Genomic DNA, 15,063 nt, shown 5'->3' with positions numbered 1-15,063 from the left:
CCCATGAGCCCCACCTCAGTCACTCAGGAGGTGACCTGGTAGGTTAGCTTTCAATTCAGAAGTGTTTTTTAACAAAGACTTCTCTACCTTACTCTGCAGCACTGGGAAGAGACTGAAGAATTGTTTTAAAAAGAAAACAAAATAAATAAGCTTTTCCCAAATCCCTTCTGCTGTTCAAATAGAAGGGAAAACAACCTTGGAAAAATCAAGCTTTCTCAAGATGCTACTCAGTGCTTCTCCACATCAACAGCGTAAAGATGCTCTGTTCTAAATTCAACTAAATAGCACCTAATTATGGCACATTACGTGATGTTAAATTATGTACTCAGCATCTTGCCCATAGTAGTAGAAATGTGTATTTTCTTTTCCAGCAAACTCATCGAAGCTGATAGGTAAATTCACACTCTGTTGTTCCTCTCTCATGCGAGCAAGCCCAGAGACCATTTGCAGTTGAATGCATTAGGAGAATTTACTTACAATAATTAATCAAATATCTGTATTGTTCCATAGCTTTGTTTTTCTGGTCAGTTTTTAGGGGCTCTTCTACTTTGAAAAGCAAAATACCATGAAAGATTATTAATGTGATTTTTCCACAGCGTTGCATCACGTTCCATGTCTGATTTGAGAAACTTCAGTGTCTTATGAAATAGTCAAATTTATTCCTAGTTATTTAAGAAGCTGCTCGTTCTTTCTGGGGGGAAAACAGATGCGTATCATTACTTCAGCAGTTTGTTATGTTTTGTTTTAATCTCTATTTCTCTTTTAGTCAGCAGCATGCTGTTTGAGCATGGTTTGGAAGTGAAAGGACTGGATGTCTCCATAGTGAAAACTTACACGCTGGGATTTCCTAAGGGACTTGCTGGAAATAATACTTAAAGCTCACGTGGAGGTGATAACGATTGTATTTTGGCCCAGCAGCAGGGCTGTGTGCACCCTGTCCCCACAGCTCTCAGCACTGAAGAACGGAAGAGGGGTTTGGGCATCATTTCCTGCAGCCACATCACCATGAAGAGCGGACCCCATCCTGTCCCCAGGTGGTCACTGCTGCCAAGGACACATATCTTCTTAGGACGGGGGATTCTGAGAGCCAGCGCATTTCAAGCAGGTAGCTGGGAGTGAGGAGGAGGTGGGAAGAACAGAACAGAACACGAGGGTGGGAGGTAACCAGCTTTCAGAGGGAAAGTGGAGACCGAGGGCAGAAAGGGTCTTGGGACCGGGCTGAGCTTGGTGTGTGGTTGGTCCATGCTGCTGCTGATCCGGGTGGCAGGGTCACTGTCTGCATTACTGCTGACCACAGAAGACAACACACCCCTCTTCCTGTCCATTTACTCATCTGGCAGAGCTGACACAGATCAGAGAACCTCTTTTTTTGGTGGTCGTTTATTTCCTTTTTCTTAAAAAGCACAGTACTGTCCCCTGGGATGAGAAGAATGAGCAGTGGAGGGCAGCAGCCACTTAACCCCCAGCAGCTGGGTTCCTTCAGCTGGCTGCTGCTGCTGCTTTAGCTCAGGGAAAGAACTCTAGTGAGAAGTAACACCTGCCTCCACCTCCACGCACGCTCACTTGAAAGCACAGCTCTCATAAGATTAAGTACTGCTTTTACCAGGGCTCTCAGAGCTGATGAAGCACAGCACTGTGGAAGCACCACAGCTGGATGATCTGAGCAGGGCTTTGCAGCCTGCCTGGGATGTGAATGAATTTCACTGCAGGAGGAGGAGGAAGGCGTTGCTTCTGTAGCTCTGTGGAATAATACAAAGCACTGCATGAGAGAACACAGCAGGAAACATAAGGGACACATTTGTCCAGGAATGAACCACGAGTTCAGTCACACGTTTTCCCCTCTTTCAAAGCAGCTGAAAAATGATTTGCGTTTCAGTTCTCTGTAGTTATTATAGCTACGCAGAAATAGGTTGGCGATGCTTAAGCATTTTTCACATATGCACACATTGCCCTATAGAAAAGGGAACACAGTGCTTGCTGGTAGCATTTCCCCCACTACCAGCCAGCATACACAGGCTCTGTGTGCTCCATCACTCCGTACGTCGTGTGCTGCTCCGACCCTCGTGGTAGCAGCAGGGACTTCAGAGCCTTGCTGCTATATTCTTGCCTTCTTCTCAGAATGAGCACAAAGATGATAAGGATTGCACCTGTAAGGAATGTGAGCGATAGTTAACTTTCAAATAGGAAGCTAAAGCACCAAGTGAGGTTTGATCCAGCACTTTCTGACTGCTGTATTATCTTCTGCTGTAAGGAAGGAAGTGTTCTGCAGTAAGGGTAGTGAAACACTGGCACAGGCTGCCCTGAGAGGTGGTGGCTGCCACATCCTTGGAGATGCTCGAGGTCAGGCTGCAAGCACACACAGACTTGGAAATAATTGCAAAACACCAGTAGACATCTCTAGCTGTCTGTTTCTGGCAGGTTCCTGTGCAGCCTGCTTCTTTCGCCCCTCGTCTTAGCAAGCTTTGCCACCCTGGGCATCACTGAGGAGCACTGCTCTGTGACTCTCAGACTTGTTTATGAGAAACACTGATTAACTGCCCATTGCTCCTGCATGGATGACCCCTTCATGTGCTTCATTTAAAACTACTCTTTCTAATTAATACTCACTTCAGCTGGCATCATACTCTTTGCATCATACTCTGACCAAACTTCCCCCCCTAGACTTGGACCTAGAACTACACAATTCTTGCTTTTTCCTTTGTTAGGACTATGAATGCCAATTAGATGTTTTAGGATGAGCACTCCTGGTGTAGCTTCCTCACTGAGGTCTCATCCACCTGCTGGCTTCCTGCCCTACCCACTAATGAGCTAATTAGTGCAGGGTGCAGGTGCCTGCTCCCCCACCACTGCACAGAACAGCTCATCTTGAGCTGGAGAAACATTAACTGAGGGCAGGGGAAATGCTTTCAGGAAACCTGGTCTCATACATGAAGGGAAATTGTCCATTTTCTTTCTTCTGGGCAAAAATATGACTCTTTTGGAGCCTATACACACAGCTGCTTCCCAAGGACAACCAACCAGAAGAAATCCATTATGTTCCCAGTATAATATCCCTATTTAATATTCACTGTATCCCCTCTTGCAGACGTGGAAAGGACTGTCATTTGCATAGAAAGCGCATAAAAATGACAAGTTGTGTGATGCAGAGCTGGCACGTTTTAAAGGACAACCTGTGCATTTAAACCACTTGTAACCTGATAACCGTGTTACTGCAGCCTGACTCCAGCCTTTATACTGTGGCACTGTGCTGTCAGGATGGGGGAAGCCTTAAGAAAGGATGGGCACTAGGATAGCTTATGGCTCTGCAGCCCCTTTTGCTGGAAACAAGGAAGGGACGCCAGCTTTCTGCTCCCTTTTAAAGGGATGAGCAACCAGAGGGACCTCGACTGGAAATCCAGATTTAACAAAACATTATGTGCACTGTGAAGAGACAGAAGCAAAGAAGGGCCATGCTCACCTGCTGAGAAGAGGGCCAGGAGGACGATCACCAGTGGTGTCAGCTGGCAGGAGCTGCCCACCTTGTACAGGAAGACCTCCATGCAGTACTGGGGTGAGGTGCTGCCCGTGGGGCAGAAGGCATCAGGAGGGCACTTGATCGGGTTCACATCTGGGCTCTGACCAGAAGGAAAGGCAGATTCCTCAACGCCAAACAGCAGAGAAGTGGCAGGAGGGTAAGCATTGCCTCTGTGCTGCTATAGCAAGAGCGTAGCATGTCCCTGTGAGGAACTGGCACAGGTTACCCAGAGAAGTGGTGGATGCCCCATCCTCGGAGGGGCTCAAAGTCAGGCTGGATGGGGCTCTGAGCACCTGATAGAGCTGTAGGTGTCCTTGTTCATTTGCAGGGGAGTTGGACTCAGTGTCCTTTATGGGTCCCTTGCAACTCAGACCATCTTATGATGCCTTCTTGAGTTGGGGTATGCTGTGAAACCTGCTTTACAAAGCACCCACTGCCTTGCTGCCTCAGAAGAGATACTAGAAATGACAAACTGAGGCAGAGGTAGGACTAGCAGCCAGCTACCTGAATGTCTGCAATATCCAAGGACCAATAAATGAACCTGCTAACACTGAATTCAGGTCTTGTTGTGTTATAAGCACTTTGTACCTCGTTAATGGATGCCTCATCCCCTAACCATGCCCTGAGGGCCACTGAGGCCAAGGGTGGAACAAAGCCAGCTTCCTCGTGCTCTAATTGCAACCCCACTGCTCAACAAGGGCTCTATCTGTATTAAGAAAAGGAAACAAGCTAAGCTAGAATTAGCCTTAATTAAAAGTGTGTTAGCTGTCTTTGTTAATGCCAGCTGCTAAAGCAGACTCACGGGGCAGTAGTGGTTCTCTGGGCACAGGTCACAGCTCTCCTTGCCCCACTGCAGTTGGTATTCCCCCGGCTCGCAGGGCTTGCAGGCATCATCGCCAGGACCTTTGAACGTACCTGAATAGCAAAAGAGCACATTAGCATCTGGGACCGGATCCAGGGGCCTTTGCAATTGCATATGGATGAGTCTGCTTTCAAAGCCACGAGGAGAAAAAGCATGAAATACTTCATGTGCATGACAAAAGCTGAGCCTGAACTTTGGTAGTAGCTGGATGGTAAAGGGGAAGGAAGGGGAGAACAAAAGCATAGGGAAGGAGACTGACTGCTACCTGATCTCAAATCCGAGAACAGCTGAGTGGGAGTACGGTGGGAGCTGGGTTAGTGCTGAGCTGCAGCTTAAAAGCAGAAGGAAAGGTGAGAGCCAGAGGTCAGCAGTGTTTCATCCCCTCTAATTCCAGGTTCAAGCACCTTTCTTTGCTGTTAGGAGCTTGCTAAGTGCAGTGCAACACAAAGCTCAGTTTTCTAAGCTTTGTGGGAATGACAGGTCAGGGAAGTCACGGTCTCAAAGACATCAATGCTGGTTTGCACTGAATACATCTGACTGCAGTGCTCCAGGGCAGCCCAGCAGTACTGATGCTGGAGGAGGGCTCTGCACAGTGCATCCTGCCACACTGGGACAGCCATCGGGCAGCAATGGTTTGCTCTGCAGCTGGCAGGGAGCAACGTCCTCTGGACTAAAGCACCGAATTTGGGGAAGAAGTCCCTCCATTCTGGTGTGAGGTCACGCACTGTTATTGCACTAAACCATGCAATGCACTGAGGTTGCTCAGTGCCCACCATCACAACCCGTCACACCCACCTGCCCGGCACAGCACGCACTCCTCAGCAGCCTCATGCAGAACCTCGTGCCCAGCAGGACAGGGCAGACACACCGTGCAGCTGCTGGTGCTGGGAGGAAGAGCAGCAAGATAGCACGGTGAGCACTGAGGCAATTTCTGCAGCATCCACAATTTCTGTGATTCTGTGGGTTGACACAGCCCAACTCAACCCACCACCTGCTTTCTTTCTGCACACGCAGCCCGAAGCTGACTGCTCTGCAGTCTACCAGCTTTCACCATATTGCATGTGTTTGTGGTGACTCTCTCCAGTGTAGCTTCTCCCATATGTCTAATTAGGGTTGGGAATGAGATGGCATTTCTATTCTCTCCTTGGTCTCTTATTTGCATGAAACTCGTAGGGACTGATCTCCCGGCCAGGGCTGTTCCCCAGCACACTCGACTGGAAGTGCTCAGTAGATGCTGAAAAGAGCAACAGCCATAGGGCTGTGAAAGCCCCAGAACTGCTTTTGTGGCAATTAAACTGAACTTCAGCTGCAAAGTTTACCTCTCCCAGGTGCCCTCTTCCTCTGTCAGCCCCAGCATGGCTGAGGTGGGAGCAGACATAGGACTGACCCCAGAACACACAAGCCAACAGCTGTCCTTCACTTCAGGGCACCACAGCTGGCAGAACTCTCCCCCTTATGTAGAACCTCCTTCAAATCTCAGCAGCACCATCCTTACTGCCTGGAGATCTGCAGTGTCTTCCCTCTGGCCACTGCTGGGGCTCAGTGGCTGCTACCAGATGTGCCACTCCACCCCCAGCCAAGGTCACACGAGGATTTCTTACTTGCAGAACGATCCAGGCGGGCAAGGCAGACAGAAAGCTGCATTTTGCTGTGAGCTAAAATAACCTGGAGGAGAAAGAAAGTTCTCAGGATCCTTCCTCTACCATCCCTGTCCCCACATCGTTAGTTGCTTCTGTTCTGCATGCAAACAAATGGACTCAGACTCCCCTCAGCGTGGGCAGGACACACAGAAACGTGTCTGTGAGCTACAGCTGAGCACGAGGGAAGCAAAAAGCAAAGCCCCTCCCCCAGCTCCTGGGGGAAAAGCAGCTTATAATCATTTATAATTGCATGACCCATTTTTAACAAGAGCATCCATAGCAGCGTGGGCTGTATACGCTGTTCTATCTTTGGCCTGAACAAAGTGATCCCCACGTATTTGTCAGTGCTTTTAAGTAGCTGGGTAATTGCATCTGACCACAGGTAAAAGTCTGCAGTGTGATGGGAGCACGCAGGGTTGCACACCAGCAGCCCTACCTTTCTGGCATGCACTGCAGGCTGCAGCCCCCAGCTCGTCGGTGTAGTGTCCAGGTGGGCAGGGTGAGCATGCCGTGCTCCTCGTAGTGCTGGGGGGAATCAAGCAGAGGTTTAGTGTGCTTTCCTCTTACTGTCAGGCCTCTGGCAGGAGAGGGAGGACAAGGGGGAAGGAGGTGGAGGGGGAAATCTGGTGCGTTCATTCCCTGATAGAGCCAAATCCCCAACCACAAACGTGTGGGTTTAAGAATCTGTTAGCAGCTAGGGATGCTTTGGAGGAAAACAAAGACATGCCCTTTATTCCTTTGGAAACCCCAGGGCTGAGCAAGATTTGTGGAGGGAAAAAAATTAAGAAGACAACAGGAATAGAAGCAAATACTTTGCTTAAAACAAACCAACAAGGCTGGTGCCCATCCTGGTGCAGGGACAGGCCTTGGGCCTGGCTGGCACCTCCATGCTTCAAGGCACCTGGAGCCCAAGGGCTGAGAGACTGGGGAAGCACTATGAGGAAGAATACAACCATTAGCCCAGGGCCAGCAGAGGCCATCACCTACTTGGCATAACGTCCCTTTGGACACGGCAGGCACTCTTGCTGTCCCCTTGCAGGCTGGTAGTGCCCCACTGGGCAAGGAGCACAGGCACTTGTGTCCATGCAGGAGCCCTCTGTGCAGCACGAGCAGCTCCAAATATCTGAAAAGGGACAGAGAAGAGAGCAGGGTCAGCACTGCGAGGCTTAACTTCAACCCCTCATCACCCCCCTTGGCTTGTCTACGTGTCACAGCAATGAGCACAGGTGTTTGGATCCAGCTCCTCCAGCATGACAGCTTTGGGGGGCAGAAAATAGTAACATCAAGGCTAGTGATGCTGCTGTGCACCATTAGACAGGAGATCAGCTGTAAGGCAAACCATGGTCCCAATTCTATCAACGTGGACTTCTGGTAATTATTGAGACTGCTCTTTCCTCTTCCAATCCAAGGAGAGAGGAGGGTTTTCCTTCGTTACCACCACAGAGAAGTGAATATAAATGAGCTTTTTTTGATTTCTGATAAATTTACAACTGTTGCAAGCAGAAAACCCTAAAGCAGAGAATCTGCCTTAAGCAGAAACAGCCTTCCTTTGAGCACAGGCAACGCAGCATTCCCACCAGACACGAGCTCTGGCAGTCTGCACTCCTCAAAACAAATCTGAGCTACACAGAACAACTGTGTGGGACTTGCTGTGGTGGCACACAGATCCACACCCCCACTCCTCGTGGAAACCGGTCCTTGGCACTGCAGGAATGAAGCACAGGCAAGAGGAGAGGGTCCTGCTGCTGTAGCACATCCTGTACACAGCACAGGGGAAATTACCTCCTGCCCTCCGCAGAGTTACCCTAGAGCATCCACCCCATGCTGCTTTTCCCTCCCTCAGTCACTCCATTTGCCACCCAGCACAGGAGAGCAGAGCTGAGCTGAGCTCTTACCATTGCTGGGAATTGTTCCCGGGGAGCAAGGAGCACATGCTGTCAAATTCACTCTGCTGCAGTTTGAAGGCTCAGTGGTGCTGAGGGATGGGACCACTGTTGGGACCCCAGGAGATGTGGTTACACCTGGAGGGGTGGCCCAGGCACTGCTGGATGCGGCCATTGGCATTGTGGGTGCACGAGAAGCAGTCGTGACCTCAGAGGTGAGTGCAGTGATGTGTGGGGTGGTAGGCAGGGCTGGAGCAGGAGGGTTTGTGCTTGGGACAGCAGCTGGGACAGCTGTTGGGGTGGTGAGGTTTGTCACTGTTCCAGCTGAGAGCATCCCAGCAGCAGATGGGGATGCGGGGGCTGAGGTCGTGGTGGCACTAGAAGACATTGGAGTTGGTGCAACGGGGACTTGGGTGGCAGTGGCACTCAGAAGTAGCGGGGTTGATGCAGCAGGGGCCTGGGTAGTGGTTGTCTGGCCTAAAGCAATACCTAAGAGAAAGAAAAAATAAAGAATTTGTGGTCAAGTTATTGTTCTCCCCTTACTGAAGGCTTACCGTTGGGCTCTAAGCAATTGCTTAAACATTGTGTCCCTGTTTGGTGTCCAGATGTTGCCTTCTGCTACGTTCCACTACAGAGCAATGCAGAAACAGCAGCAGCATCACAGAATCATAGAATCACTAAGGTTGGAAAAGGACTTCCAAGATCATCCAGTCCAACTGGATGAATTGTGCCACTAAACCACGTCCCTCAGTACAGGGGACAATTAGTTCCCTGCTCCTGCTGGCAGGGCTATTTCTGATGGAAGCCAGGAGGCCATTGATCTTCTTGGCTGTCTGGGCACACTGCTGACATCAACGAACATCCTCAGGTCCTTTCCTTCTACACATTCTTCCAGCCACTCTGCCCCAAGCCTGCAGCATTGCCTGGGTTGTTGTGGCCAAAGTGCAGGACCTGGTGCTGGGTCTTGTTGAACATTATCCCACTGGCCTCAGCCCAGTGATCCAGTCTGTTCGTATCTCTCCAAGGGGCTTCCTACCCTCAGGCAGATCAACATTTGCTCCTAATTTAATATCACCTGCAAACTTACTGAGGGTGCACTCAATGCCTTTGTCCAGGTCATCACCAGAGATATTGAAGAGGACAGGCCCCAGTACCGACCCTTGGGGAACACCAGTTGTGACTGGTCGCCAGCTGGATTTAACTCCATTCACCACCACTCTCTGGGCCCAGCCCTCCAGCCAGTTCTTTACCCAGCAAAGACTGTACCTGTCCCAGCCACGGGCTGCAGGAGAACACTGTGGGAGACAGTGACTCATGTGCAGCATCATCTGCACACAAGGGCACAATCAAGCACATGCATTAGATCCATAAAATCATTTAGGATGGAAAAAAAAACCCTTAAGCTCATCATCTTTGTGCTGAGAGGTCTGACTCTCCAAGATAAAGGGCTGTGAGAACTGCCTGAAACACTTGTTTTTGCTGGTGGTGCTTACCCTGGAGGTCCCTCAACCTGATTTAAGATGCTTGTCAAGTAACTGGCGTTTTATCCCATCTCAGTTAAAGGGATCAAGGAAGAGAAGTCATGGGTTTGGGATTTTTTTTAAGCTGCTCTGGATGCATCCAGTAACCCAAAGGGAACCTGCCTGTGGGCAGACTTGCTTTGATTCCAAAATCCCTCCTTTGTAAGAGCAGGAGTGCTTCACAGCCAAGGAGCTGTAATCTTCAGAGGTCTGGGGGTATTAGAGCAGTGCAGGTTGTGTTGCTGTGAAATGTGATAGACTGAAATGGTGCAAGCTGATGAAAGCAATCTCTCAAGTACATGGCCACAGGGACTGGATGTTTCTCAGTCTCAGGTTGGAAGAAAAACCCATAAAACTAAACACAACAAGCAGCAAGTTAGTACTGCACTGCTAAGGGAAACCCAGGCAAACAAAGCAAACCAAACCCAGCCCTCTCCTGCCACCACAGCAGGCACACCATCTTGGATCAGGAATTCAGAGCAGGGATTTCCTCCACACAATAACCTCAGCTTCTGAAATCCAGCTACCCCATGGGGAAAACCAAAGGACGGTTTTAAGGGGCTGTTTTGATTTCTTCCTCTTTGAGCTACACCCATCCATGCTCTGCTGGACATCTCTGGTGCGAGGGCTCAACACCAACCCAGCAACACGTCAATGAGGTGGGCTGGTAACACCAGTTGCATTTCTACAGCAAAACAGGGACTCAGTGAATGAAAGAGTCCTTACAAAGCCATGATCACATGGAAACAAGTCTGCTCAGAGGGCTCCCTCCTATGCATATACTGACTGCTTTGTACTTAAAGTGTAGAAATCCCAGTCTTCCTGTAACCCCTGGGAGAGGCAGCAGATGAGCACCCAGCTGTCTGAGCCACTGGGAGAAAACAGCAAGATGTGGGCAAAACAGAAACACAGCCCAACCATCAGCTCATCCCCACCACGCCCACTAGCCATGGCTCTCAGTGCCAATCTCTGGGTTTCTTCAACACCTCCTTGGGCACATTAGACTGAGAGGTAAAGACCTGATAATTGCTCTGAGGAGTTTTCACAGCATAGGGAGCTCAGGGCTCCCCTGGCCCAGCCCTGCCCCAGCAGGGCCACCACCAGCAGGGTGCCCAAGCCCACATCCAGGCAGCTATTGGAGATCCCCAAGGAAGAGATGCTACAGCCTCTCTGGTCCCTGTGCCAGTGATCCAGCACCACCCTGCCTAGTGGGCAGGGGGAAAGGAACTGAGGAGCTCTGTTTCAACACAGCTGGTGGAGTCCAGCTCCAATAAGGCTGGTGACAGTGGGCTCTGCAAGTCTGCAGCTCAGTGAGTGCCTGAGGGCTGCAGGAGCAGAGGTATGAGTAGTAGGACTAGGCGGCCTTTAACAGCCCAACTTCCAACTCAAGTCACCTGTACGATTCTGTGATAGCTACACCGCTCAGCCTGCTTGCAGCACCGTGCATCGTTACGGTGCTGTTCCCAGCACTTCCCTGCCCACCCCACATCACCACGCTCAGCCCCGCACAGCAAAGCAGCAACGTCAGGGCTCACCTGTCAGACAAGCTGTGGTCAAGCTCCAGAGCAGAGGAGGGGGCCAGGTGCTCATTTTCCCCTGCTAACAGCTCACAGAGGGGCCAGGCCAGCAGCCGATCCGCCAGGCTGAGCTGCTTATCCCGCACTGCTTTTGTGCTCAATGTCATCACCTGACTGCGATCATGCGGCTCGGCCGGATCAGCCGCCCCACAAAACACAGCGTGTTTATGCACAGGGGCCGCAGCAGATCTCCGTGAGGCCTCCTCGAGCAGAAGAGCAAACCTTACTCTCTTCTCATGCAGAAAGTCATGCAAGAAGAGCAAGGTGCTAAGCAAAGAGGAACAGGAAGAACTGGGCCGGGCTGCAGGCCAGGCCCTGTGATCTCCTCGGGGGGAAGGATTGCACTTCAAGATAGCCAGGGTTTCCTGCAGCAAGAACAACCACAAGGCAGAACCACAGCTCGAAACAGTTCCCATTTTAACAGACAACTGTAGTTTGGGTTGGAAGGGACCTCAAAGCCCACCCCGTCACACCCCCGCTGCGGGCTGGTTGCTCCCCACCAGATCTGGTTGCCCTCACTGCCCTCTGAGTGAAGAATTTCTTCCTGCTGTTCAACCCGAATCTCTCCTCTTTAGGTTAAAGCTGCTCCCCTTTGTCCTGTCACTACCGTTCTGTGTCAAAAGTACAAGCCCAGCTCCCTCAACCTCTGTCCCCAGGAGAGGCGCTCCAGCCCTCTCAGCATCTTTCATGGCCCTCCCCTGAACCTGCTCCAGCACTGGGCTAGGGGGGTGCAGACAAACCTCACCGCAACCCAAATCCCCGCTCCGCTGAGCCCCACACGAGCTGCCACCCTCACAGCCACGTTGGCCTTTGCTGATGGTTTGCTCAGCCCCAGAGCAGAGCTGAGGGGAGGGCTCATGGCGGCTGCCGCTCTCCCAGGGAGCGGATGGCAGTGCTCTGTGTGACAGCGACAGGGCCCGAGGGAACGGCATGGAGCGGTGTCAGGGGAGGGGCAGCTGGGGGCTGCACCACGGGGCAGGACACGGAGAAGCAAGGCAGAGCTGCCCGCGCTCCCGCTGCCGTGACCACGACTGGCTGCAGTGCTTGGAACAGCCACATGGCGGCAATGCGGCTTTGACAAGCAAAACTCGCATCACTACTCGTCAGAGTCAGCGCTAAAGTAATCTTCACGAAAGAAAGAGACATTTTAAGATTGTACCCGCAGGAACCCCCGAGCGTGGCGTAGATGGAACCCCCAGAAGGGAAGCTGTAGTAATACAAGTAACACATACAAGTAATACAAGTAATATGTCCAAGCAAACACTTCATAGAGTTTGAGGCGTCTATATTTAGAGGGAATTAAAAAGGGTAAAAATAACCAGAGAAAAAGTAAGTTATTGTAACAGGAACCTGATTTGCACAAGCAAAAGCATGACAGGAAAAAAGCGAGTCCAGCAGGGATTGCTCCCAGCCAGCAGAGAACATTTAATTTCTCTATTAGCCCCTATCAGTTAAAAAGGGGGATCTCAGGACGTGATGTGTGTGACTCCAAAACAGACCAGGGTCACTCTCTGAAGCACAGCCAGTGTTATGGGTGTAGCTCAAACCCAGCCAGTGGCCTAAGGCAAAGAAAACAAGACACGCCAGTCAGCTGCTTTCCAGCAGAACACAGAGAGCATAATTCAGTGACATAAAGGGAAGTCTTGTGGTTATCTGAAAGGCTTTCCAAGTACCTCAGGATCAGACACCAACAGCATCGCCATGTCAGGAAGGTCATCAGCAACTGAAGGCTCTCCAGTACACACCTGAGAGCAAGAGCTGGGAGGGAGCGAGTGGTGGGTTCCACGTGAAGGCATCAGGAATACAGGACAGCTTCAGGACTCGTCAGTCCAGGTCTTATAAAGGTCAGTGTTTGGCCAACCGTGAAACCTGGTATTAGAACAGAATCCTAAGCATGTAATAAAAGCTCTGCTTGCCTGAGCCAGCCATGCTGCACAAAGCATCTAGTGACAGACCACTAAAAATCGTATAACCATTTAAAATAGAGTCTGCTTCCATAGAAAATCTAAATCTTTATTATACATACTGTATTACACTGAAAATACGTACCCAAAGACAGAGTATTTTGAATTTACACTGTACAAAAAAAACCCAAACAATAGAAAACATACAGACTATGCAATAGATGTAACATCTCACAAAATGACATTTCTTGTTAAAGGCACCAGACTCCCAGAGGGCTCTGGCTTAACATGTTTTAGTCTTTTCCAGTCAGATTACACTATGAGAACGTGATTCACTCAAACTGTATGATGTCAGAATCTCAAGCAGCTTCTACCTAGACAACAGTCCACACTTGGACATCATTAGTGATATTACCAATTTCACAGAGGTATCGAGCGGCCACCAAAGGCTCCTCCAGTCTCCTGTGGCATTCAACTGAAGATGAATTGGCAATGCTACCCGTGAAGAATGAAGTGAACCCACACAACACCGGCCCAACACCACAGTGTTAACCACACCAAGTCTCAACAGCATCGCACGGAGACAACTACAGAGCACTGGAGGGGAAAATGGAGGAGGAAGGAACCCGTGATCGGTACCCGTGCTCAGCATCCTCCTTGGGCTCACCTTTGTTAAACTCATTTCGCTTTCTGGTCCTCACTCATGAAGAAAACGGAGCCTGCAGAAACCCAGGACTTTTTAGGGCAAGTTCTTAAGAATCCTGGGTATGCACGTGCATGTTCTTTCCATCCCCCAGCCAACAAACTTGGACAGGACAGCCACTTTCATTGCTACAAGCCACAGCTGTTCATCCTGTGCCCTGACATGCTCACACAGGTGCTTCTTTACAAGCGAGGGCAAGAGAAGCCGGGACATCCTGCCCTGCTCAGGTTCACTAACACACTCAGGAAGCTGGGGCTTGCTGTTTCCTAAAGCTTCATGCTTGGGCAAAGGGAAAGAACGCAGAACTAAAAGCTCTGAACTGCTCCTGTGAGCATCAGGTCGGTGCACTGGCAGATCATTCCAGAGACAGCACAAGTTCTTCTTTAGCTCTGCAGCACACGCTGAGCATCACTGCACAGCACACAGCTAGCAGCTGAGTGACTGAACATTTAAGACAAAAAATAGCAAGTTCCAGGGCCCGACTTCTGCCTGCAGCAACTCCACTACACCACAGTTTCCATGCTGGGGTTCCCTGCCTGAGTTGCCTGGCACGCTGCTTTTTCTCTGCACCAAAGAGTTTCACGTAGTTTCATTTCTTACCATAACGTTGCAAAAGCTTCCCTTTCTTTAGGCATTAAGAAACCTCCCAAGCTTCACAGATCAACTTGCAGTAATGCTGTAGTGTTGAGGGACAGGAAAGTTGCTTTTAAAAACAAATACATTCGCAGTGCCGTCTCATCCTCATAACCCGACAGGGTTAAAAATACACCACACTTCTGCCTAAAGGTTCAACCTGCTGTGCATGACTCCAAACAAAGGCCTGGAGACCAACTCTGTTACGCAGCAAACAAGAAGTGGTAGCAGCACTGTAGGTGTCTGACACACTACCCCCATTCCGAGGGCTCAGATTCATTCTCTGATGACCTCAGACAGCGGCCTCCACTCCAGCACCACGGCTCTGGCACACTGACCTGAGCAGACCACAGCTTTTGAGGAGTGCCTCCACTGATCTAAGAAAGCTCGGAGAGTCATCGTGCAGCAGCTGCTCCTCACTACCAAACCAAAGGACTGCAATCAGCTGTTTCAGGTAACAGCACACCCCTCAAGTCGGCCAATGTTCTTACAACATTTATTCTAAAAGAATAATTTGGTACTTGCAGCTCACCTAGCAAGTAGGGACATTAAAGACAGCTATCATACAACATGTTTAAAAAAAAAATGAAAAAAAAGCCTTTAAAAATCCAAACGCAGATGAGAAAAGGAATGTGACTTGTTCTCAAACCTTTCTTTTAAAAGATGAATGCTTTCATATTCTACCATTAGCCCTCACTGTGTAAGGTATAACCAAATAAGTTATAGCCATGAAAACACGTTTTAACTGAGCTCATTCTAAACCTAAAACCCACCAGTACTGCTTGCTTTCAGGCTGGTTTCCAGCTGCTTCAAGGACAAAACACACC

General features: G+C 50.0%; 1 protein-coding gene across 1 annotated transcript; it reads right to left on the bottom strand.

Moving 5' to 3' along the window:
• Nucleotides 1-1,841: 1,841 nt before the first annotated feature.
• Nucleotides 1,842-11,160, bottom strand: LOC136048294 (uncharacterized). The gene is made up of 9 exons (XM_065735882.1): nucleotides 10,955-11,160; nucleotides 7,912-8,388; nucleotides 7,004-7,139; nucleotides 6,453-6,541; nucleotides 5,978-6,041; nucleotides 5,172-5,260; nucleotides 4,317-4,429; nucleotides 3,458-3,614; nucleotides 1,842-2,147 (listed from the first exon to the last, which is right to left on the bottom strand). The coding sequence occupies exons 1-9, from the start codon at nucleotides 11,007-11,009 to the stop codon at nucleotides 1,996-1,998; spliced, it is 1,332 nt and encodes a 443-aa protein (XP_065591954.1). The 5' UTR covers nucleotides 11,010-11,160; the 3' UTR covers nucleotides 1,842-1,995.
• Between the last annotated feature and the right edge of the window lie 3,903 nt (nucleotides 11,161-15,063).

The sequence above is a fragment of the Cyrtonyx montezumae genome, unplaced genomic scaffold (assembly GCF_038088225.1).
Source record: "Cyrtonyx montezumae isolate F1298 unplaced genomic scaffold, pur_monq_1.0 scaffold_2, whole genome shotgun sequence".
Lineage (NCBI taxonomy): Eukaryota > Metazoa > Chordata > Aves > Galliformes > Odontophoridae > Cyrtonyx > Cyrtonyx montezumae.
The sequence above is the reverse complement of the archived record's forward strand: the minus strand, read 5'-3'. Positions and strand labels throughout refer to the sequence as shown.

Coding starts and splice junctions, on each gene's coding strand:
- LOC136048294 (XM_065735882.1), bottom strand. CDS start 11,009: ATGAGCACCTGGCCCCCTCCTCTGCTCTGGAGCTTGACCACAGCTTGT. Junction 6,542..7,003: donor CCAAAGGGACGTTATGCCAA/GTAGGTGATGGC, acceptor GATTCCCCCCAG/CACTACGAGGAGCACGGCAT. Junction 5,261..5,977: donor CCGCCTGGATCGTTCTGCAA/GTAAGAAATCCT, acceptor TCTTCCTCCCAG/CACCAGCAGCTGCACGGTGT.